Source organism: Panthera pardus, unplaced genomic scaffold, assembly GCF_024362965.1.
Source record: "Panthera pardus isolate Hobbes unplaced genomic scaffold, ASM2436296v1 HiC_scaffold_3, whole genome shotgun sequence".
Lineage (NCBI taxonomy): Eukaryota > Metazoa > Chordata > Mammalia > Carnivora > Felidae > Panthera > Panthera pardus.
Window position 1 is genome coordinate 58,369,157 of NW_026526876.1, and position 27,900 is coordinate 58,397,056.

The 27,900-nt window shown below is 53.5% G+C and overlaps 1 protein-coding gene and 1 long non-coding RNA gene across 2 annotated transcripts; one reads left to right on the top strand and one right to left on the bottom strand.

The window, feature by feature from the left end:
• On the bottom strand, positions 1-26,335 carry SLC13A2 (solute carrier family 13 member 2). Its single transcript, XM_019423804.2, has 12 exons — positions 25,942-26,335; positions 9,354-9,482; positions 8,409-8,545; positions 8,091-8,296; positions 6,632-6,812; positions 6,402-6,524; positions 3,952-4,170; positions 3,668-3,756; positions 3,263-3,384; positions 2,011-2,172; positions 1,228-1,365; positions 1-729 (listed from the first exon to the last, which is right to left on the bottom strand). Exons 1-12 carry the CDS (start codon positions 26,041-26,043, stop codon positions 559-561), a joined length of 1,779 nt encoding a protein of 592 aa, XP_019279349.1. The 5' UTR covers positions 26,044-26,335; the 3' UTR covers positions 1-558.
• Positions 25,036-27,674, top strand: LOC109251860 (uncharacterized). Its single transcript, XR_002073738.2, has 3 exons — positions 25,036-25,185; positions 26,599-26,733; positions 27,339-27,674. It is a non-coding gene; the product is annotated as an uncharacterized LOC109251860 (long non-coding RNA).
• The last annotated feature ends 226 nt before the right edge of the window (positions 27,675-27,900 follow it).

The following is a 27,900-nucleotide window of genomic DNA, read 5'->3' on the forward strand; positions in this document are numbered from 1 at the left end:
TTCTACCGAAAAAGACTTTAATGGGGCTAATATTCCAACCCTCCCCCCAAACCCGAGATGCTGGGGAGACCTCAGTGGCCGGGCTGGTCCCAGAGGCTGTTGCCATGGCAACTGCTGGTAGATGCCGCTCCCCAGGCTGCCCCAACCCCAAGTTTCAATAAATACAGTGCAAAGGGGTCTGGGCACCCACCCAGCAGGGGAGACAAGGACCCGGAGTGCTAGAGAGGGCAGGTCGCATGGTCTGTGAGCTCACACGTGCACACACTGCGAAACATACACACCGAGGATCGTGTGCACACACAAGAGACCCCCTCTCAGGCATCCTCACGTGACACACCATCCTCACATACACACTCACATCCATCCATATATACATATACACATTATCCTCAGGTACACAGGGCAGAGCACTCCCATCCCTTCCTTACAGACACACGCGAGGTTCTGTATATATATGCTTTTCTCTCAGGGCTTGGCCTGGAGCCCCGGTGTCCCGTCCTGGCTCAGAGGAATGAAAACAGGTGGGTCTTCCTGGTCTTGGCCAGGTGATACCCTGGTCTAGGGGCGAGGTGTTGTGGTGTTTGCCTGGTTGACCATGCAGTTGGCTGTGGTGTTGGAGTAGGCCCAGGAGGGGAAGGTGTACAGGCTGAAGATGGGGAAGCTCCAGCTGTTGATGGCCAGCGTGATGACCAGCACTCCGATGATGTTGAGCAGGAATCCCGTTCGGGCCTGGTGCGAGGAGAGCCAGTCTGAGCGACCCGTTGCTGAGCCGGGCCAGTACCCAGCCCTTGGTGTTCACGGGTGCTCAAGAGCTCTCTTACCACAACACTCTCCCCGGAAGTCTGCCTGTGGGTCTGACCCGCAGCACCAGGCAGCGCCCCCTCCCTCTTGCTTTAATCCCGGTGCTAAGAAGGGAAAAGGAAGCCCTTCCTGAGCATTCAGGGCCTTGGGCTTCGTTCGAGCCCTTCTCCCCGGGTACAGGTGCCCTAGCACCTGGGAGCCTTCCCTAAATTCCTCACCCCCTCCTCTCCCTCTCGCGTGGTTGGCAGGGTCTGAAGATGCTCCAGCTGGGGATCATGGCACAACCCTCCTGCTGTCCCCCAGCCTGCACAGGCTTTGCTCTTAACGCTGAGAATCTCAGTGGCTTTAGGCTTCTTTGTGGTCCACCAAGAAGGGAGGACAGAGCAGAAAGGAGCACTGAAGCACTCAGGTCCCACTGCTACTCACCATATCAGACACTTTGAGGCCTCCGAAAGAGAAGACTATGGCGTTGGGTGGGGTGGCCACAGGCAGCATGAAGGCCAGGGAGGCAGACAGCGTGCAGGGGAGCATGACATAGAGAGGGTGGAGGCAGATGGCCTGGGCCTGGACGGGGAGACAGTGGACAGAACTGATCCCAGTCCTCATCCCAGAGAGGAAGACGTGGCCCCCAATTCTCCCCCTTCCTCCCTCTGGGGGACAATCTTCCCCGCCCCCCAAAAACATAGACTCTGGCCATGAACCCCACCACTTCTGCCAGAAGGCACTGGTGACCTGGGAAGGGCCCCTTGACCTCTCTGGAGGGGATGAGTGTGCGGCCCTGCCCAGCGGGGCGTGGTGAGGGGAGGGGCCCATAAAACGGATCTCAAAGGGGCTCTGGGGTGTCATCAAAGGCTGCGGGAACGCGCCAGGGGAGGAAGGGGCTGGGGACGCTCCAGGGAGTAATTTCAACCTGTCACCTCAGGACTGACCAGAACAGGGGCTGGGCCCGGGAGGTGGGCGAGGCCACCAGTGAGGCCCATCAGGATACTCAAGGGGTAACGTCACCAGGGATGGAGTGAGTCAGGGGCCACAGGGCCTTGTGGCCCGAGGTAGCTGAAAAGTCTGGGGAAGGGCGGCCGCTCAGGGGTCTTCTTCCGGAAATGAGAGGAGGTGCAGACAGGTCACTCCAACCCGCAGGTGGGGCCCCTGGGTGGGGTGGGGTGGGCAGGAGGGCTGCCTGGAGGAAGTGTGTCTGCAGGACCAGCTCACCATGGAGGCCAGAATGGGCAGGAAAAGTGTGGTGGTGGCCACGTTGCTGGTGCACTCAGTGAAGGTGGCAATCAGCAGGCAGAGGATGAAGGCAATGGCGGGAGGTGGCACATTCTGTAGCGGGGTCAGCTTGTCCCCCAGCCACTCGGACAGTCCTGATTTCTGTGGCAGAGGAGAGGTTCTCTGTGTGAGAGGTTGAGGTTCTCTAGAGAGACCTCTCTAGAGTCTTCAGAGTCAGGGCAGCTTGGGAAGGAAGGTAAAACCCGGGCAGAACCAGGAGGTGCCCTCAAAGTGATTTTGAAGAACATTTGGATGTAGGGAGAAGGGTCAGATGAGAAGCTAGGAGAGGGGGCCAAAGGGTCTTCTTAGGAAACCGGGGGCCTGGTGGGAGGAAAGACCTTTAACTCCACTTACTCCTGCTCTCCCAACCTCTCTTAGGAGCTCCCCGGCCATCTTCAGCCCTCTCCCTGCCTCCTCCAGCCCAGCAGGTTGGCAGGAGAGAGAAGGGGGAAGGGCCCTTGCTATAAAGGCTGGGCAAGAGGCTGACAGAAGAATGGGGACAGTCCACAGAGTCATAAGGGCTCCAAGGTCTTTCCCTGTCCACATCTGTAATACCAGACTGTGAGTCCCAGGGAGCTGGGACTTTATCTCCTACAATGCTGCCCACCCAGCCCCCAGCACAGTGCTTGGCCCCTTGAACTAACAACCTGAGATCCAGGAGTCCCTGGCACCACTCTCCGACCTGGGGAAGCTGCCTCCTGTCTGCGCACTGAACGAGCTTAGCCAGAACACTGAGGCCCAGGGGCGCAGGTTCAGGGATTTCCCTCTTGGATGGAGGCTCTGGGGAATGAATGAGAGCCTGATCCCCAAAGCCTGGCTGGGTGTGATCATGGCGCCCCCTGGTGGCCCCAGTGGGTCAACTGTGTCCACCCAATGCTCGCTACTCCCTGGTGCTAAAGCTATTGCATCCTCTGTCTGGTGGTTGCTGAGAACAGTCCCTGCCTTGCAGAGAAGGCTGCCTTCCCTTTGGCTTTGAGAACCTGAACAGGAAGAGGTGCCTGTGGCTTGTGTTTCCGCCCCCTCTCTTAGCCGGGGCTCTGACCTGTCGCTCCAGCTGCTGCAAAGACTCTGCCCACGAGGAGGCTCCTTAGTGGGGATCAGGTCTCCCCCGTGTGGGATAGAAGCAGGGCACCTCTTTCCCTGTGCCAGGGTCTCCCTCAAACAGTCTGGGGGGAGGGCAGGTGTTTCTCACCTCACTGCCCTTGGCCAGGGCAAAGCCACCACCCAGAAGGAAGACGATATTCCAGGGCATCTTCTCATTCACTGTCTTCCAGTTGAGGAGGGCAGGAGGGGCCTTCAGCCTCCCTGGTTTGTCTATTTCCCAGGCAGAGGAGGATGGGTCACCAAGGGCCAACAGGTTTTCCCTCCCCTCCACTTGGGTCTCTCTCTGGGTCCCTATCTGAGTTTAATGCACGTGGGAGAGGGACCCTCAGTTCGGCAACATCCTTACTTTGCCCCTGAGCTCCTGCACCCTTGGCAACTCATCCCCACTTCTCTGGGCTTTTACCACTCCTGTCAAGTGTGGTTGAAGGCACATTTCATGACAGAAGGCAGAGGCTGCCCAGAGCCCCTTCCCTGCCCCAGTCCAGGTTCTTACCTGGATCTTGAGTCAGCCCTGGGATCTTGGAGGGCACCAAGAACATAATTATGCCAATGAAGATGGCCACTGTCCCATCGGACGCCATGCTGTGGGCAGGGCAAGCAGGGCAGGCTTAGTGGCTCAGGTCTGTTCAGGGTCATCGGGTGGAAAGGCGGTGGAGAGGAGCCCCCTCCCACAGATGTGCCAAGTCCTCTTGACGCGTCCTCTCCACTGTGTTACCTCCTGGTCGGCACCAGGAGGTGAGCCCCAGAAGGATTCCCTGTCTCCCCCAGAATGCTCACCTTTTCCCATCCTTGTCGGGAAAAGCCAGGTTGCCCCAGCCAAGGAAAAAGCCAGGCTCCCGCGTGAACCATAGCACCACCAAGATGACAAAGAGGACAGAGACAGCCTTCTCTGCAAAGCTCATGGGGCCCAGTAGCTTGTGTTCTGTTTGGATGATGTGGAAGGCTGCCTGCTCTTGCTCCCGCTGGTGTCCGCCAAAGCCAAAGTTCTTCAGGAAGCTGCAGGCAGGGGGCGGGGGGGGGGGCAGTTCTTGAGGGCCCCGCACCAGGCAGGGGAAGCAAGGGGTTCTGAGTGCCTGTGTTATACTGCCAAGACCACCTCAGTGTTGCCATACGAAGGCCTTGGACCCACCCAAGGTTCTGGAAGAAGAGTAGAAGACTCTCAGGGCGTCACGGTTCTTAGCAGAGGCAAGGCTGGGGCTCCAGGGACAGGTCTCTCCATCTGCCCCATTGACTCCCTGTCCCTCCAGAAATTCTCTTGTGCTAAGCCGTCCTTTGCTCCGAGTGAGGTGGATCTAGAGGCCTGGACCCCACGGTTCCTTCTGACTCCAGATCACCCTCCCCTCTTCCAACAGCCTTTCGGGAAACCCTCCCCTCCCTCTCCTACCTGCTTCTGGGCATCCAACTCCTGCCAGGCTGAGCCCCACCAACATCACTCTTAGAGGCACAGAGGCTGCCACTCACTCCTGTGTGCCCCTTGCTTCACTCAGGTTTATTTCTAACTTTTCTCTTGGGCAAATCTCAACTCCCCGAGGGACTGTGCGTTCCTCAATGGCAAAGACCACAATTCACACATCTTTGAATCCCCTGTGGTGCCTTGCATATGCTGGTCTCTTTGACTACACCTCGCCTTGTACCAGTGCCCAGCCTCAACCCAGCCTCCTTGCACCTGCCCAAGCGAATTTTCCAAAGGACAGCAGCAATACTTAAAAACTTTCAATGTGTCGGGAGCCTGGGTGTTAAGCATTCGACGTCAGCTCGGGTCATGATCTCGTGGTGTGTGAGTTCGAGCCCCACCCTGGGCTCTGTGCTGAGAACTCGGAGCCTAGAGCCTGCTTGGGATTCTGTGTCGCCCTCTCTCTCTGCCCCTCCCCTGCTTGCATTCTGTTTTTCTCTCTCTCAAAAACAAATAAACATTAAAAAAAAAAACCAAAAAACGTTCAATGTCCCCCCCCCCCCTTACTTCCCTCCCTCCCCACCACCACCTGGACAGGAAGGGCAAATAACAACTCATACCACAATACCATTCATATCACTACTCCTAGCCTGTACTCGTAGCAGACATCACCAGTCAATCCCAGACTCAATTCCAACTGAGCTCTAGCAAGGTCTCACATTCACAAGGTTTTCTTTTCTTTTCTTTTTAAAAAATATTTATTTATCTGGGGGAGATCACAAGTTGGGGGGCAGAGAGAGGAGGACGGAGGATCTGAAGCGGGCTCTGTGCTGACAGGCTGACAACAGTGAGCCTGATGTGGGGCTCGAAAGCTCAAACCGGGGAACTGCGAGATCATGACCTGAGCCAACCTGAAGTCGGACGCTCAACCGACTGGGCCACGCAGGTGCCCCAAGGTCTCACAAGATTTTCAACTCAGACTTCTAGTCACTACCAGTAACCCAGGGTTGGAAGTAAGAATAAAGCCTATTTACTACTCTTGGCCTCAAGGGCAAGGTCCAAACCGTTTATGTGGCACACAGGATCCTCCATAATCTTCCCCTGCCTGCTTCTCCAGCTTCAACTCCTAATATTCCGTTTTGCTCTTTACGTTTCAACCAAACAAAACTAGAGTTTTCCCAAACACATGGTCTTTCTTGCCTCTGTACCTATGCACAAGCTGTTCCTGCTGCCTGGAATGTCTTCACCCCATTCTCCACCTGGCTGGCTTCTAGTTCTACAAGACTCACTTCGGTCAGCATGTCTTCCGGGGGCCTTCTGGCATCTCCACTATCCTGGGCCGTGTTCCTGCAGCCCCCGGACTTCCTTCTGTCACGGCCCCTGCCATACCATCACCCATTGGATGGTGAGCTCCAAGGACAGGGCCCGTGCCTAATGTCCTCTAGCATTCTCCGTGCCTAATACGGGGCCAGATGTAAGTAGACCGCAACAAATGCTTTTGTAAGTGGCCGTGTTCACGGTGCACTCAAGCATTTACCAAAGGACGGTGGAGCCTTATGGGATGGATCTGGCCTGGGCATCGGGAGACCTGGTTTTCAATGTCAGCATGGACAAATCTAGTTGAATACCGCCCCTCGAGCCTCCGTTTGCTCATCTGCTAAATGGGGTCATACTCTCCATCCAGTAAGCCCCTCAAATGGGGATGCTAGGTACATAGGCCTTGGGAGGGCATTATATCCTCTGTCACAGTGGCCAGCCACCTGGTTACCCAACGGGAAGCTCCCAGAGGGTAAGGGCGGGCGCCCGGGCTTCTTTCGTTCAGTCCACCACTTACTTGAACCCCAGGAAGAGCACCTGCAGCCACAGCCAGGCAAGCAGCAGCAAGATGACCATGGTGGGGAAGGCAAAGCCGAACCAGGAGGCGAAGTTCACCACGTTGCCGTTTTCGGGGAAGAGCCTGAAGGGGGATACGGGCTGCTGTGTGACCCTGCCCGCTGACCGGCCGGCCCCAGCGGCCTCCCTGGGGAAGGGCAGGTGCCCCACCCCCCAGCCCCAGTCACTCACGAGTTGACCTGGCCTTGCAGCACCAGGTTGGGGGTGGTGCCGGTGAGCGTGGCGATGCCCCCGATGCTGGCCGAGTAGCACACACACAGGCTCATGCCCTGGCTAAAGCGGACCCGCTGCCTGTCCTTCTGTGCCTTCGGCTCTGAAGAAGCAGGCGGGACAGGGTGGACCTGCCCATTATCTGGGAACGAGGGAGAGCTTCAGTGGGGGGTGGGCGCAGGGCCACCTCTGGGGAGCATGGCCGGAGTGTTCCGCAGCCTCGGGGGGCCTTGTCAGTGGACAGCTGAGACCCATCCCCCCGGGTGAGGGGAGCGGGCAGGGGTGCGTCCAGGTCTGCAAGGGAGGCTCAGGCCGGGTGGGTCCTCAGACACCATCTGGCCCACACTCTCTCTTGACAGAGGGAGATGGAGACACAGAGAATGGAAGAGGACTATTCAAACAGGACGAACGGAGCCTGGATCCCTGATGGCCCACCCAGACTCTGGCTCCCTGCCTCCCAGGGTGATCCAGCATCTTGGTTTGCCCAGGACTGAAGGGATTCTTAGAACATGGGACTTTTTTTTTTTTACGTTTATTCATGTTTGAGAGACAGAGAGAGACACAGGATGAGTGGGGGAAGGGGCAGAGGGAGGGAGACAACAGAATCCGAAACAGGCTCCAGGCTCTGAGCTGCCAGTACAGAGCCCGACTCGAGGCTCGAGCCCGTGAACTGTGAGATCATGACCTGAGCCGAAGTTGTATGCTTAACCGACTGAGCCAGCCGGGCGTCCCAGAACATGGGACTTCAAAACATTTTTTATGATTTTATTTTTTGGGGCGCCTGGGTGGCTTGGTCGGTTGAGCGTCCGACTTCAGCTCAGGTCATGATCTCACGGTCCGTGGGTTCGAGCCCCGCATCGGGCTCTGTGCTGACAGCTCAGAGCCTAGAGCCTGTTTCAGATTCTATGTCTCCCTCTCTCTCTCTGCCCCTCCCCTGTTCATGCTCTGTCTCTCTCTGTCTCAAAAAGTAAATAAACGTTAAAAAAAAAAAATTAAAAAAAAAAAAGATTTTATTTTTTAAAAATGTTTATTATTTATTTTGAGAGAGAGAGAGGAAGAGAGAGAATCCCTGTGAGCAGGGGAGGGGGAGAGAGAGAGGAAGAGAGAGAATCCCAAACAGGCTCCACGCACAGTGGATCCTGACTCGGTGTGAGATCCCATGACCCTGAGCTCATGACCTGAGCCGAAATCAAGAGGTGGACACTCAACCGACTGAGACACCCGGGTGCCCCGTGGGACTTTTTGTTTTAAAACTAAGACAGTCTTGGGCAAACCAGGACAAGTTGGTCACTGTACATCTTGCCTCCCTTTTGTCTCCCTGGGGGCTCCAAGATGACCACCCCTGTCGTGGACATCATCTCAGACCCTCCCCAAGGGCCGGGGGTGGGGGCGGGGCAGGGTCGAGCCTCATCCTTCTCACCAAGCTTGGTCACGTCCTTCTGGGGACTTGGTTCCTGGAGCTCAAAGGTGGGGTTGTCGCTGCCCTCCTCTACATCCTTGCCTGTGGGCGTCTTGTACAGCTGTTCCAGAACAGCATGTGCGATGGGCACCATCATGGCCGTGGTGGCTGTGTTGCTGATCCACATGGACAGGAAGGCCGTGACCAACATGAAGCCCAACAGCAGCCTAGGGACAGACAGACGGACACACTGGCTGGTATTCCAGTGTCCCTGCGGGGACTGGATACCCAGAACACCACCCGCTCCAGGTTTCCCAGTCCTGGTTGGTGAGCACTCACAGGGCAGGCCGCACCCCGATGATGAGGAGCACGCGGAGGGCAATGCGTTTGTGCAGATTCCAGTGCTCCACAGCGATGGCCACGAGCAACCCCCCGACGAACAGGATGTTGGTGTCCTTAAAGTACTCGATGCACACCTGGCAGGCAGGGACAGCTGAGAGGCAGGAAGGGGTCTCCCCCTGTGCCCCTGTGCCCCTGGGCAGAAGCTACAGTCACTGACATTCCCACAAACAGGGGTTGGTCTCTGGGCTCTCGGAACCAAATGGAAATGGTCTTTGGATCATCTTCCATTTAATATTAACCAGGTTCCTCTCTTCCTGCCAAACTCCTTCTTTCTCCCCTCAGGAACAAGTGCGAGGTAATCTAGCCTGATCCCAGTCATGTTTCAAGCCATTGACTAGGAGCTAGAGAATTTAGTGTGGATTCTGGAAACTACGGCAGTGGTTCTCAAATTGTGGTCCATAAGCTGGCATCATCACCAACCTGGAGCTTGCGAGGAACGAAATGCTCAGGCCCTGCCCCAGATCCACTGAATCAGAAACTCTGGGGGGTAGGGCCCAGCAATCTGTTTCAACCAGCCCCGAGCGTGATCCTGACACACGCTCATGTTTCAGGGTCACCGAACCCAGAAAATACAAGTTCTTTAGCAGACTTTCAAGGCCCCTTTTCCTGGGTCACCAGGCCTTTCCACCTCCCTGGCCTACACCTGGTCCACTTTGAATTAGCTCTCAACACCAACCATGCACTTCTAGAACGCACGCCCCCCCTGCTCCCCTGCGTCTTCTAGCTGACTCCTCCTTTAGTGCTCCCTGACCTGCCAAGCAGAGGCGAGGACCCCTCTTCCGTGTGCCCTGCCTGTGAGGAGTCTTCTTCCTTCACCAGTGTTTTAGAGCAGACCCCCTCCATACCAGGAGCCTTTCCTCTTGGGAAAGGGGGGAGGCTTACCTCGGAGGCATCCATTATGCCCATCATGGGGTACAGGATGATGGGGAAGAGGGCGGTGACAGCCAGGGGCAGAGCCTCGGTGCACCAGAAGAGCGCCATGAGGATGATGGAGTAGGCACAGTAGGCTTCCTGTGGGCGGGAGAGGGGTGGCAGAGCTGTTGCTGGGGCAGGCCTGTGTCCCGGAGCCACGTCACTCCTGCCCCCAGAGAAAACAGGCCATTTGTAACAGCGGAGTGAGAGCGTGTGAAACCCACAGTCATTGATAACAGAGTCTAAGTCCCATTTCAAAACGGAAATAAAAAACAAAGCAAGGCACTCACCACCTTGTCTTTGACCTTGAGGAGGCTAGGCATTATGATCCAGCCATAATGGAGAGTCTAGATTTGGGTATCAAGCCCCACTCAGCCCGAGGGCACTGCGGTGGGCCAAAGTGAGGATCCCCCGGAGGAGATGGGGCTCATCTAGAAAAGACCCGGGGCCTGGCCAGTGTGGACTCCAGCCTGGCACCTCGGCCTTCCCTGGCTTTGTCAGAGCCTGTAAGAATATATTTGTATGACGATGTAATGCATTTTTGTTCCCTCTCCCAGAAGGTGAGCTCCGTGAGGACAGACTCCATTTTGCCGCATCTAGGTGCTTGGAGCTCAGAACCCCCAGCAGGCTTCAGAGCAAGTTTTTTCTGAAAGACTGAATCACTGGGAAGTTTTGGAATAGTGGGAGCAAGCCTGGCCTGACCACTGCATCGCACATTTCCAGGGGGTGCCATTCACATTTATAGAAGACGTGAAAGGTTCCCCCATCCCCGAGTTGTGCAGGGAGATGGTGGGAGGGGTAAACCCTGAGACACGGTTTTGCAAACCTTTGGGTACCAGAGGCTCTCCTTTCTCTGACAGGGCCCCCAGGTCTAGAGGGGGCTGGCCTCAGACGTGGGAGGGGACCTGGAGCAGAAATGGAAGTCAGAGAGTCGGCCCCGGCGTCCTGGGGCCCCAGTGACATGGAAGCCTCCAGGGGAGCAGGTGTGCACATCCAAGGCTCCCCCGGGGCACCAGTTGGCTCTGTGGGTGGAGGCAAGGGGCTGTGTTCAGAAGCAAGGAGCTGTGTGCTGGGACAGTGGGCTGGGAGGCCCCTCCTCTCTGACCTGTCTCAGCTGTCCCTGGCCCTCTTGTTTTCTCCACCTGGTGCAGGCCGTCCTCACCCCTTAGTACCTCATGCCCTTAGCACCCTAAGTTTGGGAAGGGTCCCTGGCGGTAGCCAGGGGGAAGAGGAAGCTGCTGTTTATTGAGCAACTCTTAGGAGCTGGGTGTTTTCCTACCTGTGGTTACAAGAAACTCAAACAGCCATTAAGGTGGGTGTGGTGGTCCCAGGTTACAGAGGAACTTGAGAAGGTAAGTGGCTCTTCAAGGTCACAGAGCTGGGGCGGAGCAGAGCAGGGAAGACCCAGGCAAAGTATCTAGGTTGCAGGATTCCAAGAGCGTTTCCCCAGTGTCCCAGGGAGAGGGCACCCCTCGACTGGAACAGCACGCAGCTGCAGGGCCAGGTGATGCCAGGCTCACTTTCTCATCATGAAATTTCCACCATCTCTCCTCACCCTGGACATGAACTCTTGGGGCCCAGGGGTGGGGCCACCTTGACCTTCGCCCAGAGACCTGCCCCCCCCCCACCCCAGGAGGCCTGTTTTGCTGAAGCTGCTGTTCCTCAAGCACTTTCTCACTTGCAAGGATTACAGGGGAGGTTACTCATCCTCCCCTGGGGCTAAGGGCAGGCCAGTCCCTCTGGACCCTGGTGTCCCCCCTCCCCCAGCCCCCTGGGAATTCTCTGGCCAGAGACAAGGAGGGGGCTGGGGTAGATGATCACTGCTGATGCAAGAAGAAAGTGCTGCTAACGACAGCAGAAGCATCCCCAGGACTACTGCGTGCCAGGCTCCGCGCCCTCCATGCTTCAGAGGATTGTCGAGTTTAGTTGCTCTGGGAGGTAATGACTCTTGTTCCCATTCCACAGATGAAGAAACGAAGGCACAAATAAACGAAGTAAACGTCTCAGCGTCACACGCTAGCAAGTGAAGAAGCCAGGCCATCTGGGTCTTGAGCCTCAGCTTTGCCTTCTACCCTGAGCTCGGTCCCTCACAGTCACAGGGTGTCCCCCAGCCTCAGGTTCACTGTGACTAGTGGGGTGTATGGGGGTGATCTGGGGCTCTGAATTCAAACAACTATCTTCCAGGGGCGCCTGGGTGGCTCAGTCAACTGAACATCTGACTCTTGGTTTCGGCTCAGGTCACATTCTCAAGGTTCATGAGTTCGAGTCCTGTGTTGGGGTCTACGTGGACAGCGCAGAGCCCACCTGGGATTCTCTCTCTCTCCTTGTCTCTCTGCCCTCCCCCGCCCCCCCTCTCAAAAATAAGTAAACATTAAAAAAAAAAAGAGAGAGAGAGAACTATCTTCCTGGGGGCCTGCCACTTCCTGTCATCAAGCTCCAGGCAAGTTCCTTCTCTTCTGAGACCGCAAAGAGTTGTTAATAGTGAAGCCCTGCCCACCACGCTCCAGCGTGTTCAGTCTCTGGCTCCCTTAACCCTTTACATCTCTTCCCCTCCTCCCCCTCCTCCTCCTCACACGTCTATCTGTCTCTGGATCAAACCCCAAACCAGTTTCAAAGTTCTCTCCAGAAGCCTTCTGTGGCCCTGGTGGCCCTGGCCCTGTGTCTCCATCTTACCCTTATGGGCAGCCTTGTCTGGATGTGGCATAATTTGCTGACCTGTTCTTCCTGGGTCATAGGATTCTTAACTGGGGCATGGAGTCCCAAGGAATTTGAAGGAAAGGTATTTCATCTTTGCGCTAACATCTAAGTTCCAAACGTAGGCGGCAAAGCCACGGTGATTGGTGATTTTGTCACAGGCCCGATCGTGGCTGCCAGCCATCGGATACGTGCACAGATCGCTTGTTGCTGTTATCTCAAAAGAGTGTTTATATCCATCACTGGTTTTGAAATTATAGTCGTTACACCAACACTAGAAGCTTAATGCATTAATAATCACCTATATTTCTGAATTGTGATGTTTTTTCATGTTTTCATTACCGTATTCCAACGTAATTGGTTTCCTTTATAATCCTATACGTTTTATTTTGTGCATTTCACTTTATTTCTTAAAGCTTCTATTTGTTTATTTTGAGAGAGACAGACAACACGAGTGGGGAAGGGGCAGAGAGAGGGAGAGAGAGAATCCCAAGCAGTCTCAGCACTGTCAGCACAGAGCTGGAGGTGGGGCTCGAACCCACGAACCATGAGACCATGACCTGAGCTGAAGTCAAGAGTCAGATGTTTAACCGACTGAGCCACCCAGGCGCCCCTATTTTGCGCATTTTAAAGCAATATTCTGAGAAGAGTACGTAGTGTTTACTAGATAGCCAAAGGTATTCATAACTCAGAAATGGGTTAGAATCCCTGAGAGAGGTTTTCAGCCTCCTCCATTTTGACCTCAATCTGTACTTTCTAACTGATGAAATTATTTTTTCCAGCGTATCTCTTAGCTCAGGCAAAAGACTTAAGTGGCAAAGCATCCCGTGATGAAGACCAAAACTGCCCCCCGCCCCGCCCCGCCCAGCAACAAGGAAAGCCCTGACACCAGCAAGACCTCATGTGATTGACCCCAAGAAAGTGATTGACCTGACCTTCCCTGCCCACCCGAACATACCCACCGACCTTTGTCCCACATTTTCCTTATATAAACCTGGAAGTATTTTCAGCACCTGGAGGAGACAGTCTTTGAGATGTTAGTCCACTGTCTTCCGGGTGGTGGCCTCACTGAAATTAATTCCTTTCTTGTTTCACCTGCACTCATCCCTCTGCCTCTGTGTTTTGTGGGTTTTTTTTTTTAATGTTTATTTATTTTTTGAGACAGACAGAGTGTGAGCAGGGGAGGGGCAGAGAGAGAGAGAGAGAGAGAGAGAGAGAGAGAGAGAGGGAGACACAGAACCCGAAACAGGCTCCAGGCTCCAAGCTGTCAGCACAGAGCCTGACACGGGGCTTGAATTCACGAACTGCAAGATCACGACCTGAGGCCAAGTCCGACGCTTAACCGGTTGAGCCGCCCAGGCGCCCCTGTCCCTCTGCCTTTGGATTTTGCCAGCAGCGAGTCACCCAACCTGGTCTGTTTGCAGCCCCGGAGCCGGGTGCTCTTGCACACCTGGGATCCAGTTACATCCCCACCCTAAGGCAAAGAACAAAAAATTTACCTAGCAGCAACCATTGGGGCTTCCCTGAATCTCCTTGGGAGTTTTCCAAACTTCTAGGTCCATCTCTGTGTGGAATTACTCTCTGGGCGGGAGCAGGGGTCTCTACTAGTCCCAGCAATGCGGTGGGAGCCAGAGTGAGGAACTGACGGAGGGTGGGGAGGTCGGGTGGGCGCTCTGCATATGTTCTCTCTCTTTTCCTCCTCTCATCTCCGCGGGGCGGTGGCACTGAGAGGTGAGGAAGGAACCTGGGCTGGCCAAGCTCAGATGGCCACCTGTGGCATGGGACCGGGACGCTCTGGCCACCGGCAGCTCCTCAGGCTGCGGCAAGCACTGTGCATGCCTTTGTCATAGTCACAGCAGGTGTTGCTGTCCAAGGTGGCCCTCCTGGAGCTCAGATACCACCAGGGAAGAGTTTGTTTCTGGCAGCAAGTGCTTTTTCCTGCCTCAGTCACTACCTTGCGCAGACCAGTAGGGGAGGGGTTCCCCAGATCTGTTCCTTGGCTGAGGATTTGCTCCTCTCTCAGTATCCGTCTATGGGCTCCCAAGGACGGGGAGTGAGGCTTTTCACCTCCGCGTCTCTCGCCCCTGGCTCGTTGGCTGGTGCTGGCCTGGGCGTGAAGCCCTCCTTTCCTGCTTGCATCACCCCAACACCTGCCCCAGGAAGCATCCCATTTGGATCCCCGTTCTCTTCAACCTCTGGGGAGTCGCTGCTACCAGGAGCCCCTCGGGGGGAAACCCTTCATCAGGCACTCATTCGACAGATCCCCTCTCCACTCCGGCTCTACAGTCCTGCTGGTTCTATGCCTCAAGTGTACCCACTGACTTCTCTCCAGCTCTCGGCCACCATCCTGGCCCAAGCCCCAGCATCCATCACCAAGACTCCTACAAGACCTCCTCATTTGCCTCTCTTCCTCTCTTGCCCCTGAAATCTCTTCTCCCTGCTGCAGGCAGAGTGATCTCGAGTCACAAGTCTGTTTAATTCACCCCAATCCTGCAACACAGGCACACTCACCTCAAAGCAGCTCAAATCCCTTCACACTGTCTGAAAGGTTTGTACAGATGCATGCCACAGTAGATGTCCACAAAATAAAATTCATAGTTACACACACACACACACACACACACAAAGTCCCTACAGAGTATCCGGCTGCTCTCAGGAGAAGTTCGGGGCTGATTTGAGCCTCTCCTTCTCCACTCCAGCCACACTGGCCCTCCTCCAGTTCCTCAAATATTCCATCCTCCCTGCAGCCACAGGGCCTTTGCACATAATTTCCTCTCTTCCCTCCCCACTTTGCCTAGTTGATGTCTACTTACTCTTGAGAGCTTAACTCAAGTATTCCTTTTTCAGAGAATCCTCCAAGGGTTCCAGGCTTGGTTATAGTCCCCGTTTTCACACACCTGGCCCCTGTACCTCCTGCATAGCACCCATCACAGTCTGTAATGAAACACTTCGTTTCATGAATTTCTTGATGAACGTCAACCTTTTCATCAGACTGTACTCTCTAGGGAGTACAAAGCCTGAGTCTGTTTCTGCCCACCCCACCAGGCACCTATATGGAGGACACACACACACTATATGGAGAATGAATATTAGGCACTAGGGATACAGACGTGAGTCAGGCCCGGCCTTGGCCTTCAGGGACTCCAAGTGCCCCCATGTGGGCTGGCCCGTGGGGCCACAGATGGGTGTGGATAGAAGAGATAAGGCTCAGAGGGCTTCCAAACCCCAAGAATGGCAGCTCGCTTCTTTTGTAATGGGAAACACAGGTCAGAGGTCAGAAAATCTGTGTGTCCAGGCCCAGCTTTATGGCTGTGTCCTTGGGCAAGTTACTTAACCTCTCTCAGCCTTTGTCTTTTCTTTCTTTCTTTTCTTTCTTTCTTTCTTTCTTTCTTTCTTTCTTTCTTTCTTTCTGCAAGCAACATTGATCATTTCCAGCTGTACGCACATTTATCTCCTTATCTGCAAATGGGAATAAAAGAAACACCTACCTCGCTGGGCAATCGTAAGGGTAAAGGATGTGAATGCATAGGTATATGTCATAAAGGACCACAGATGACAGTGAGCAGACGGTGGGGTTGGCGTTGGGAGATGAACGTGCTCCTGGGCTTCTGGGGAACCAGGGTGGATGCACGAGGCACAAATGGAGATGCAACTTCCAGAGAATCCAGGGCAGACTCTGGACCCGGGGTGTGGGCAAGGTGTGGGACCTGAGGGCATCACGGCCTTTACCCGTCATGGGCATAGAGCAGCCCGTGGTTGTTGGGCAGCAGCGAATGTGCCTGTAGTCTCAGAGGTATCACAACTGACTCCTCCTGCTGATTGAAGGTTAACCCAGGGAGGGGGGATGGGTTGGCACACAGCGGATCACTCCCACTGCCCCTCTGCCCCCGGTAAGTAGGGATGCCGCTGGCAGGGAGCACTCCCGGGTCTGGGGAGGGAGGTGAGGCACTGGTGCTCACCTGCCAAGCACCATGGCAAAGGAGAGATCAGAGTGGGATCCCAGAGGAGAAGGGGCCCCCTTCCCGGAGCCTCCATCTGTCTGGGCTGAGGAAGGCTCTCAGAGGGGACACTGAACGGGTACTGAGGGATGAATAGGAGTTTGGTGGGCGGGTGGGCAAATGGTGTTGAGGTGAGGGAGTAAGCAGAGAGGGAACAGAATGAGGCATAAAAGATTTCAGTGCATTCTTGGAGGGGTGTAATGCTTGGAAAAGGCCTTGTCTGCCTTGAGGGAGATCTAGGACTTTATCTGGAAGACAGGGGTAAAAAGTGGGCCCCTTAAAGGGTTTTAAGAGGAGAGAGTGACATGGTCAGGTTACGCTGATGCTAACATTTGTGATTAAAAAAATTTTTTTTTTAAATATTTCTTTATTCTTGGGAGACTGAGAGACAGAGTACAAGCAGGGGAGGGACAGAGAGAGAGAGAGAGAGAGAGAGAGAGAGAGGGAATTTGAAGCAGGCTCCAGGCTCCGAGCTGTCAGCACAGAGCCCAACACGGGGCTCGAACCTACGAAGCGTGGGATCATGACCTGGGCTGAAGTCGGATGCTTAACCGACTGAGCCACCCAGGCGGCCCAACCATTTGTGATTTTTAAAAATATGTGCACAAGTGTTTGTATATACATGGGAAAATCTCTGATTCAGAAATTCTTGCCCATTTTTTTGTACCAAGTTTTCCTTGGCAGCCTGATGAAGTCTTCTAACTCCTTCTCAGAATAATGTTTTTAGGGGGGCCTGGGTGGCTCAGTCAGTTAAGCATCTGACTCTTGATTTCAGCTCAGGATCTCACGGTTCATGGGATCGAGCCCCATGTCGGGGTCTGTGCTGACAGTGTGGGGCCTGCTTGGGATTCTCTCCCTCTCTCTCTGCCCCTCTCCTGTTTGCATGTGTGCTCTCTCGCTCTCACTCTCTCTCTCAAAATAAATAAATACATAAGCTTAAAAAATAAAAGAATAATGTTTTTAAATCCGTTAAATAAAACGCATAGAATCAGAAAGGAAACGAACTGCATTGAAATACAGTGATTGCAATATGAAAGATGGGCTAGATAATGACATATGTTACTCTTTCTTAGCTAACAAGACCTTCACTGGCTAACAGCTACTGTAATTGCAAAGTCACGATTAACAAACAATATTTCAAGGTACCTGCAACAGCTGTAGTGCAATGTGAAAATATCTGTGATTTCTACCGGTGGCGAAGTCAAAGACATGGTTAATACTATTGTGGTTTGTGGGGCATCTGGGTGGCTCAGTCGGTTGAGCATCCGACTTCGGCTTGGGTCATGATCTCACTGTTGGTGAGTTCGAGCCCCGAGTCGGGCTCTGTGCTGACAGCCTGGAGCCTGTTTCGGATTCTGTGTCTCCCTCTCTCTCTCCCCCTCTCCAGCTTGCACTCCGTCTCTCTCTCTCTCTCTAAATAAATAAATGTTAAAAACAAACACTACTGTGATTTGTTATCTACATTCATGACAGAAGTAAATTTTCTTTAGGTTATTGATGATAAAATACAGGTTTTGTTTCTTTTTTTCTATCCAAGTACACAGACGTCCTGAATTTTCCCCACAGATTCCCAAGGATGAGGAGTCCCTGCTCTGGAGGATGCACACCGTGTTGGCCACTGAGACTGCCCTCAGGAAGGGCACTGGGGCAGAGAGTGGGCTGAAGGCCTCTCCATTTCACTCTTTGGTACTGCTGAATTTTGTACGATGTCAGTATGCCATCTAACTACACAGATAAATCATCTAAAGATGAAAACAGGGAGCAGGGCACCTGAGCAGCTGTCGGTTGAGCGTCCGACTCTTGATTTCAGCTCAGGTCATGATCCTAGAGTGGCAGGATAGAGCCCAGCTTTGGGATTCTCTCTCCCTCTCTCTCCGCCCTGCCCTTGCTCATGCATGCACACCCTCTCTCTCAAAAAAATATAAATAAATATAAATAAAAAAATTTTTAACAAAATAAGTAAAATGGAGAGATTACACCTGCTATATTGCAGCAAATGAATTGGAAGACACAGGATGGGAGTCCAGGAGGTCCCAGGAGGCTCCAAGAGGCCGTGCTGCGTGTCCAGTGGGCAGATGGCGGGGGCTCAGGTCATAGCAGTGAAGATAAGAGGGAAAGGATGGACTCCGGAGATATTAGGAGAAGACAGGGTTTGGGTGATGGTTCGTGGCTTGGGCAGAAGAAGTGGGCGGAGAAAACTCTCCGGTGCTCGCCCTGGGTGTCTAGATACATGGCAGGGATCGCAAGGAGGGGAGACAGGCTGAAGGGGGTTGAGGAAGGAGGTGCAGAGTAGGCTGGGGCGTGTGATATTCTTTCCAGGAATAATAGGCCCGTCCATGCTACATGCCTAATCTTTTCGAGACGCTGAATATACAAAGCGGACAATGGCCACTCCACATATAAAAATATGCCCTGAAACCTCTGCAGCAACCAGCCCGGCTAGCCCAACCACAACGTCTCCAACAATGGCCCAAACAGTCTGGATTTGCTCAATGACCGCCAGCTTCCCTCATCTTTGTCCCCACTCTCTACCCCCACTTCCAACTCAGGACCAGCCAGTGAAAGCCAAATATACATCCTTAACCCATCACACGGGACGCTCCGCGTCTGTCAACCCCCGTCCAGCTTCCCCTGCCAACAGCCTCCAGTCAGGGCGGACCTGAAGCCTCCCCTTTTCCACTCTAAACCATTCCCACCTCCCGCCCACCTTTGAGGCTCTGCTAAAAGCAAGCGATGGTGGCTGACTCCCTTCCTATCCTTTGCCTGATCTCACTTGGGAGATCTTTGTTTATTTCTGCACCATAATGGGAATGAGTTTGTTACATCATCTTCTGTTCTAAGAGGCCGAGGGGAAACAATGGGGCTCTGAGTGTCAGAGAAGACAAACTGTTGGGGGAAGAGTCCTGACCTCACAGTCTGGGCTGGGGCCAGGTCCGCCTGAGTCCACAGAAGAGCAAAACAGCAGGCAGGAGTGCTATGAGCAAAGCACTCCCACACTCCGTGGGTTTGATCCCCACCACAGCCCCAGGCCTTGCTGCTGGAAACTGTCCTGGTTAAGGTTCTACCTTGCTTTCCCACCCTTGACCTTCACCGAGCAGGTGCTGATAGGCATGGACATAATTTGGTCATTTGGGCAAAAAGTCCAAGCCGGGGAGATGTCTTCCAGGGATTCCCCTGGCCTTGGAGGCTGGGTCCTTCTAATCCTCCTCCCAGGCCTCTCAGAGACCAGAAAACCTGTCTCCAACTAGTCCCAGCACTGCTGGTGGCCACAATTTGGGATTACACCTCACAGCTCTCGTGGGGGTGACCAGCTGCACCTCGCCCTCCTACTTCATAGGTGGGAACACTGAGGCCCCCTCATGAGGACAACAGCTCGTCTCTGGAAAAGAAGTGCCTGGGGCTAGGGGACAGAAGTCCCCTTCTGTCTCTGGACAGAAGTCGTCTCTGGAAAAGAAGTGCCTGGGGCTAGGGGAGCCCGGGTGGCTCAGTCGGTTAAGTGTCCGACTTCGGCTCAGGTCATGATCTCCCAGTCTGTGGGTTCGAGCCCCGAGACGGGCTCTGTGCTGACAGCTCAGAGCCTGGAGCCTGCTTCGGATTCTGTGTCTCCCTCTCTCTCTGCCCTCCTCTGCTCACACTGTCTCTCTCTCTCTCAAAAATAAATAAATAGAGAGACAAAGAAAGAAAGAAAGTGCCGGGGGCTAGTTGTGTCTTCCAGGGGCTAGGAATTCAGACAAGGGGCAGACGCAGAGAACCACCCGTTATTGAGCCCTGGGTAATGGGCACTTTATGTACACGGGTTATTTCGTTTTATCTTCAGGGAAGCCCCTTAGGGGGAGAGGGCTGGTGAGGTGAACAGCTGTTCATACTACAGAGTGAATTTGGACCCACATCGTCTGACTCCCAAAACCCTGTTTTGTTCCATGGACTCTGCCTTCTTGACCGAGAGCCAGGAAGTCTCAGAAGATGGAGGTGGGCCCCAGAACTGAGGTCCAAATTCCTTGTACGGTCTTCATGCCTAGGGTGAATCATCCGAGTCCTGCTCTGTCTCTGGGATTCAGGAACAGCTTATAGTAAGGGCGTTTTAATTACACAGGTTAAAAAAATTTTTTTTCTAATATTTTATTTATTTTTGAGAGAGAGAGAGAGAGAGAGGCAGAGTACGAGCAGGGGAAGGGCAGAGAGAGAGGGAGACATAGAATCCGAAGAAGGCTCCAGGCTCTGAGCTGTCAGCACAGAGCCCGACGCAGGGCTTGAACTCACGAACTGTGAGATCATGACCTGAGCCGAAGTCAGACACTCAACTGACTGAGCCACCCAGGTGCCCCTAATTCCACAGATTTTAAAGCTCACGCATGCATATACACAACGTACTGTTCGTGTATTCTAGGAGTGCAGCTGATTCAGATGAAGAAATTCTGCCCTCTGTTCTTCCTGTACATACAATCTGGATTTCAGCTAAGCTCTGTCCGGGCAAACATTGTGCCCCTGGGAGACTGTTTTTACAGATGGTCCCATCGGGTCCCGGGGCAGGGCCAGGCACCTGCGTTTTGGCCCTAAAAATCTTCACTCCTTTCTCCTGGCTTTTCAGGGCTGACGACATTGGCTGACCTCCCCCTGCCTCTCTAAGTGAGTTTATACCACCTTGTCCTCACTCTGTTCCCCATGCCACACTGGCCTTTGTTTATCCCTCCACCTTGCCAAGCTCACCCGTGGCCTTGGGCTTTTGCACCGCGTGCCCTGCCTGGACAGCTCTTCACCCAGAGCTGTGTTTGGCTGGCCTGTTACTTGCCATTCAGGTCCTAGGGTAAATATCATTGCCCCGGGAGGCCTTCCTTGACCACCTTATCCAGAGCAGCCTGTCCGTTACAGTTTTTGCAACAAGGACGATAGATGCTTTGGTGTGTCTTCCCCCCCGCCTTCCCATCCCCCACCGTCTAAACAGTCCCTGCCACATAGTACATGTTCCCTAATGAGGGAATGAACGCGTGAATGAATGGATGGACGTAAGGTTTCTGGCTCACTGATAGGGCCTCTTTGCTGTCTGATTACAAGGTTGGGGGAGCAGTGAGGAAGCCCCAGGCCCCACTGTCCCCACACTGGTGGCTGATCTTATGGCTAGGAAGTTTCTAGTGGATTCATTCATAACCCATGTTTTGCCTTTTGGAAAAGTCACTGAAGGATTTGACCTGTCTTGCTCTGGAACGAGCATCTGCTCGTCCCACCAGAGGGTGATGAGCATTTCAAGGATTCTGTTGCTCCCCCTCGAACACACCCCACTGTTCCAGCCCCCACACCTTTGCTCCCGCAGTTGTCTCCACCTGGCCTGCCCTCTACGGATGCCTCTGACTGTTGGAATCTCACTCGGCCTTCAAGGCCCAACTCAAACGCGACCTGCTTTGGATTCTCCCCTGACTCATTTGGAAGAATCTCCTCCCTCCTCTGAGCTCCTCAGCCTTCTGGCTGTACCTCTGGGTGAACACATGTTCCTCTACACTGATAGCAACTTGAGACAGAACCCTGTGTTCCTTCTCAGGAACCCCTAGCACAGAGCAGGCGCTCAGACATCCCTGACTACACCAGAGTGGAAGGATTGGCCGATGGCTGGCTGGCTGTGAGGGTAGATGGCTTAAGAGGTGACTTACAATGAGGCCACCACCCTGTATCCCTGGACAGTCCCAGGCTGAGACCCCAAGGCCAGCTTCCAGTTTAGACTTTGCCTTTCTGTAGCTGGGGTGTTAGATAAATTACTTGACTACCCTGGGCCTCAATTTATGTCTGTAAAATGAGATAATAGCAGTAATCTCACAGTAACTGAGAAGTTTTTGCGAGAAATAAATGCATTAGTGCTTTGAAGTGCTTGGCACAAAGACGAACACATAAGAACTACTCCATAAATGTCAACTTTTATAATATAGACACCAGTCTGAGCCTAGTCTGGGGCTCCGCCCTCCCACTTCAGGGGCCAGGGGTAAGCTTGGACACTCACTGCAGATGGCAGGGACTCAAGAGTCCTCTTGGCCCACATTCATGCCTTCATTTGGCAGATATTTGTTGAGCACCTACTATGTGCCAGCTACTGGGGATTGGGCAAGGAAAAAAGACAAAGTCCCTGCCCTCACGGAGCCTACATTCTAGGATAGGGAGTCAGAGAATAAATAGAAAAGAAACAAATACATCAGGGGTGACTGGGTGGCTCAGTTGATTAAGTGTCTGATGCTTGGTTTCAGCTCAAGTCACGATTCTGTGGTTCATGGGTTCGAGCCCTGCATCAGGCTCCATGCTGCCAGTGCAGAGCCTGCTTGGGATTCTCTCTCTGTCTCCTTCTCTCTCTCTCTCTCTCTCTGTCTCCCCTGCTCATGCTCTCTCTCTCAAGATGGACAAACTTTAAATAAATAAATAAATCAGAAACAAATGTATCATTTCAGATGGTGAAAGCCCTTTAAATAAAACAATGGGGTTATGTAATAGAGCACACCTGGCGGCAGTCAGAGACGGCTTTTTCTGAGGCCATGGATTTAGGTTGAAACCTAAGGAATGAGAAGCACTCATCTGGGAAAGAACATTCCAGGCGGGGAGATGAGCAATTTGAGGAGACCAGAGAAAGCTGGTGAGGCTGGAGAAGAGTGAATGAGAGGGAGGATATGAGGGTTTGGGGACCATGGGGTCTACCCTCTAAACCCTAAGAGGTTTGGGTTCTGTTTCAAGTTTGACAGGAAGCCTGTGTAAGGGCTTACACAGGGTAGTGAGTGGCTGGGTAAAGAATGGTCTGGGGAGGAACAGGAAGAGGAGAGATATGGCGGCCTGGACTGGCGTGGAGGCAGTGACAGGTGATTCCATTCAGAATGTTTCACGGAGGGGCACTAGGGTGGCTCAGTGTTAAGCATCTGACTTCGGCTCAGGTCGTGATCTCATGGTTCATGGGTTTGAGTCGCATACTGGGTGAGCTTGAGCCCCACTTCCAGTGAGCTCCGCCTCTCTCTCTCTTCTCTCTCTCTCTCTCTGCCCCTTCTAGGATTCTCTCTCTGCGCCTTGCTCACTTGTGCCTCCTCTCTCTCTCTCTCAAAAAAATAATATTTCGTGGATACCAAGTCAACAGGACCCACTGGTGCCATGTGGAAATGAAGGGAAAAGAGGAATCAGAGATGGCTCTAGGGGCACCTGGATGGCTCAGTCAGTAAAGCATGCAACTCTTGATCTTGGGGTTGTGCGTTCGAGCCCCATGTTGGATATGAGATTACTTAAAAATAAATTAAAAAAATTTTTTAATGTGTATTCATTTTTGAGAGACAGAGTGTGAGTGGGGAGGGGCAGAGAGAGAGGGAGGCACAGAGTCTGAAGCAGGCTCCAGGCTCTGAGCTGTCAGCACGGAGCCCGACGTGGGGCTCGACCTCATGATCTGTGAGATCATGCCTTGAGCCGAAGTTGGCGGCTTCACCGACTGAGTCACCCAGGTGTCCCGCTAAAAATAGAACCTTAAAAAAAAAATAATAGGAATGTCATCGAAAGAGGAAGTCGAACCACTCTTGATGAGTGAGGCTGCAGGAAGAGCCAGCTGGAAAAGATGAGCAATCAGGGTTCTGCTTTGGATGTGTAAAAGCATATGCTGTTTAAAAGAAAAGATTCAGGAGCAAGAGTCCAATGTTAGTTGAGTAATAAGGGCTTAGAGGTTAGGGCTGGGGCTGCAGATTGGGGAGCTGTCTCCCCAGTGAAACAGCAAAAGGTCATCTAGGGGGAGAGTGAGAACAGGGAGGGAGACAGGAAAAGTGGCCAAGGGAGAGGAAAGCCAGGAGATGTCAACAAAGCCAGGCCTCGAGAACCCTCTAGAAGGTAGGGTCTTGAAGACTGGAGCTGTCTTTTTTTTTTTTTTAATGTTTATTTATTTTTGAGAGCAAGAGAGAGAGAGAATAAGTGGGTTAGGGGCAGAGAGAGAGGGAGACACAGAATCTGAAGCAGGCTCCAGGCTTTGAGCTGTCAGCACAGGGCCCAACGCGGGGCTCGAACTCACAGACCGTGAGATCATGACCTGAGCCAGGCATCAGACGCTTAACCAACTGAGCCACCCAGGTGCCCCTGAGATTGGAGCTGTCTTAAGGAAAGACAGGTGTGGTGCAGACAGGCTTTGAGGCCTGCTGTGAGAGTCAGAAAAAGCAGGCCTTTGAAGGGGGATGTAGGATTCAAGGAGGGTTTGGTTTTTAAGGTGATAGTGTAGCCTGTTTGTATGCTAATGGCAGAGCTTAGGCAGAGAGGGAGACATTGATGAGGCAGGAGAGAGAGAGGATAATTATGGGAGCAAAGTCCTTGAGAGGAGCTGGTATCCAGGGCCCCAGTGGAGGGGCTGGGCCCCATAGATAGCACCAGGAACAGTTCGTCTGAGTCAGGACATAGTCTGTGAGGCCGAGGCGGGCAGCAGGGCTGGGAGCAGCACAGAGAAGATGGGAGCTCTGACACACAGCACTCCCACCAGGAGGCCTGGCTTCTAGTTCTGACTCAGGCTTCCCTGTGTGACGTTGGGCAAGTTGCTGGGTCTTTCTGGGCTGTACTTACCTGGGGAGCAAAATGGGAATCATGGTCCCTGTTTGTCCTTCCTCCTGTGGTTAGCACACTTGACCTAACCTGTCTGAAAACCCATCTGATGGGTCCCCAGCACAGAGATGTCACTGGCTTTGGCCTGAGATGAGAGTTGTCTCAAGGGTCAGCCAGGCCTTATCACTTACCAAGTGTCCTGGGCCCACTCCTGGGCCCCTACATCCCCAGTCCTTCACCCCTTTGGAATACCATGAACAAAAAGCCTGCCTCGATTTCCCTATCCGTAACAAAAGAGCTCAATGGGCCGTGCTGGGATTGTGGGGTGGGGCCAGAGGCTGGATTCTGTCTGAGCCTTTTGGGAAGCAGCAGGGTGGAGAGAAGTTAGCTAGACCACACCCCCAGCTCTGCCACTTTCTAACTCTGTGACCTGCTATGAAGCTTGAGCTTCAAGGCCCTCCTGAACTGACCCTTCCCAAAGCCCCATTATTTCAGATTTATAATTGTATGTACTTTTCCTTACAAGGCGGCCCTCAAAGTGTATAATCTCCCAGCTCCGTGAAACCAGGATCTGCCTTGGGATGCAGGTAAGTGACTTAACCTCACTTTTCCCATCTGTAAAATGGGACAGTCAGACCCACCTCTTAAGATGAGAGGAAGGGAAGCCGGAGGGCGGTGGCGGCGGGGAGGGGGGCACGGAAAGATGAGAGGAAGGGTCACTGGGTGCACGGGACAGGGCATGTGGTGGGGGCTCCAATAAATGGGAGCCCAAGTTATGGCTCCTGCTGCCTGGTGGAGGGCAGCAGGACCCTGTGGCACCTCTCCCGCCATCCAGGGTATGGGGTCTACGGGCCCACTGGTTGGGTCCTGTCCGTCCAGTTCCCACTCCTCTCCCTCAGCTGACTTAGCCCTTGGGATCCAGGTGAGCTCTTTCTCTTTCTACTTACACCCTTAATGGCACAAACTGCCTGAGGCCAGCTTCCTCCTACTCCCCTTCTTCCCCTCTCTCCCGCCCCACTGAGCCCAGTCCAGGGCTGGGGGAGCACCCCGGAGGCAGATAACCCCATCTGCTGCCACCTGCACCCTCTTTGTGGAAGTGGCTTCCTGTCTCCCAAGGTGGTAGATTTCAAGTGCACCTGAGCAATTAACATTGGGCTACTACACTGAGTGCCAAGCAAAAGCCCCCTTTGCTCTCGTCACCCTCAGCCTCAGGTCATAGTCTCACTCACAGGATAGGGGGTGATGAGTGAGCTATCTGGTCCTAAGGATGCCCAGCTCTGGCCCGGAATGCCCTCCCCCCACCCTTTTGGAGCTTGTCTGTGCCCAGAACCGCAACTCCTTACCTTAGTGGGGACGAGGATGGGCAGAGGCAGCAGGAAAATAGGCAGCAAGAACACAATCAGGTAGGAGCGATAGGCCCACAGGCCCTGCCAGCAGGTGGCCATGGTGTGGACCCACGAGGGCTGCTGAAGCCACTGCCTCCGGGATCCAGGGAACTGAAGGAGCAACGCAGCAGTGGGTAAGCGGCCGGCCGGCCGGGGCAAGTTTATATAAAGCCGGCTGAGTGTTAACCATTGACCCGCTCTGGCAATCGGACTGTTTTTGGAGTCCAGGAGGTGAGAGTAAGGAGGAGGGACTTGCAGGAGGTGTAAAGATCAGGAAGACTTTTCAAAGAAAGGGAGCAGGCAAGATCAAGGAATAAAAGCCTCAGGTTCTTTCAGGAAGTTAAGCCCAGAGTTAACCCCTTCTGGGCAGAGGGCTGCCTCAGGAGAGGCTGGAGAAGGAAGGGTGTCTGGGAAGCCCCACAGCTGGCCTCGGAGGGGCAAGACCCACAGCGCCCTCCCCAGCCCAGCCTCCCCTCTCTCCTTTTACTCTATATCTCCGCAGAGCAGTTTATACTGCCCCAGGGGCAGCCCTGCCCCCACAGAGGCCCTGCCCTTCAGGAGTTTCCAGTCTGAGATTGAGGACAGCCAATCGGAAGCAAGCCCTCCTCCTTCCAGGTATCAAGGAAACTGCCAGTCCTGACTCTTGTTTGCTGTGTGACGCTGCTTCACTGACTTAACCTCTCTGAACAACAACTTCCTTGTTCTGCTGTCATATCTTCCCATTGTGAGGCTCATCTTAGACAATCTGTGGTATGTGGATCATAAAGATTGGTTTTTTAAAGTCCTTCCTGGTTCCTCACTCCCACCCCGAACTGCCGTAGAAGACTGGCAAAGATCTCCCCATTTATACACCATCCATCCTTCCATCCATCCATCCATCCACTCACCAAACTAGCATTTGGCCCCAAATTATATAGTCAGTCCTGTGGTCAGTGCTAAGGATGCAGAAATTAGGATGCTGCTCGTAATAGTGTTCGTTTCACATTCAGTACAAGCTGGTCAGTGTACGATTTCATTTGCTCTGTACAAACACTATGGTTGACGTAACTATTCCACTTGACGGGTGGGACAACTGAGGCCCCAGGACACAGAGCCAGCCAGAATTCTTTTTTTTTTTTTTTAATTTTTTTTAACGTTTATTTATTTTTGAGACAGAGCATGAACGGGGGAGGGGCAGAGAGAGGGAGACACAGAATCTGAATCAGGCTCCAGGCTCTGAGCCATCAGCCCAGAGCCCGATGCGGGGCTCGAACTTACAGACCGCGAGATCGTGACCTGAGCTGAAGTTGGACGCTTAACCGACTGAGCCACCCAGGCTCCCCTCCTTTTTTTTTTTTTTTAATTTTTTTTTTTAGAGCCAGCCAGAATTCTAACACGCTTTCTGAATGCCCTGTGGGGAAGTCCAAACCCAGTGGCACCAGGTGACAGGAGAGAATGAGGAGCTTGGGACAAGGGCTGCTGGAGAAAGTGACATGTGAGCTAAACCCGGCAAATTGCGTCTAATGTGGTCACCAGGTGCTGAAGGGACGATCACTAGCAGAGAGAAGAGCATGCTAAGACCTGGAGGGGGGGGTGTGTGTATAGGTGTTTGTGTAGGAGGGTGCAGGTTGTGGGTCGGAAGGACTTGCTGGTTGTCTGTCTACCTAGAGCCTCAGGCTCTCTGTGCTCTCACCCTTCCCCACCCCAGAGTGTGCACACAGGAGACGCTCGATCCATATTTCCGTGGTTCTGTTGATGATTGATGTGTGCCTGGATAAGAAGGCAGGGAGAGTGTTTCAGGATGGAAACACAGCCCGGGCGAAGATGCAGAACCGTGGTGGAGTTTAGAGAACAGAAGCTTCTCTGTGGTTGGAATATGGGTTTGTGGGGGCAGGATGGAGAGCTGATGACCCCACTTGCAAGGTGTAAAACAGCATG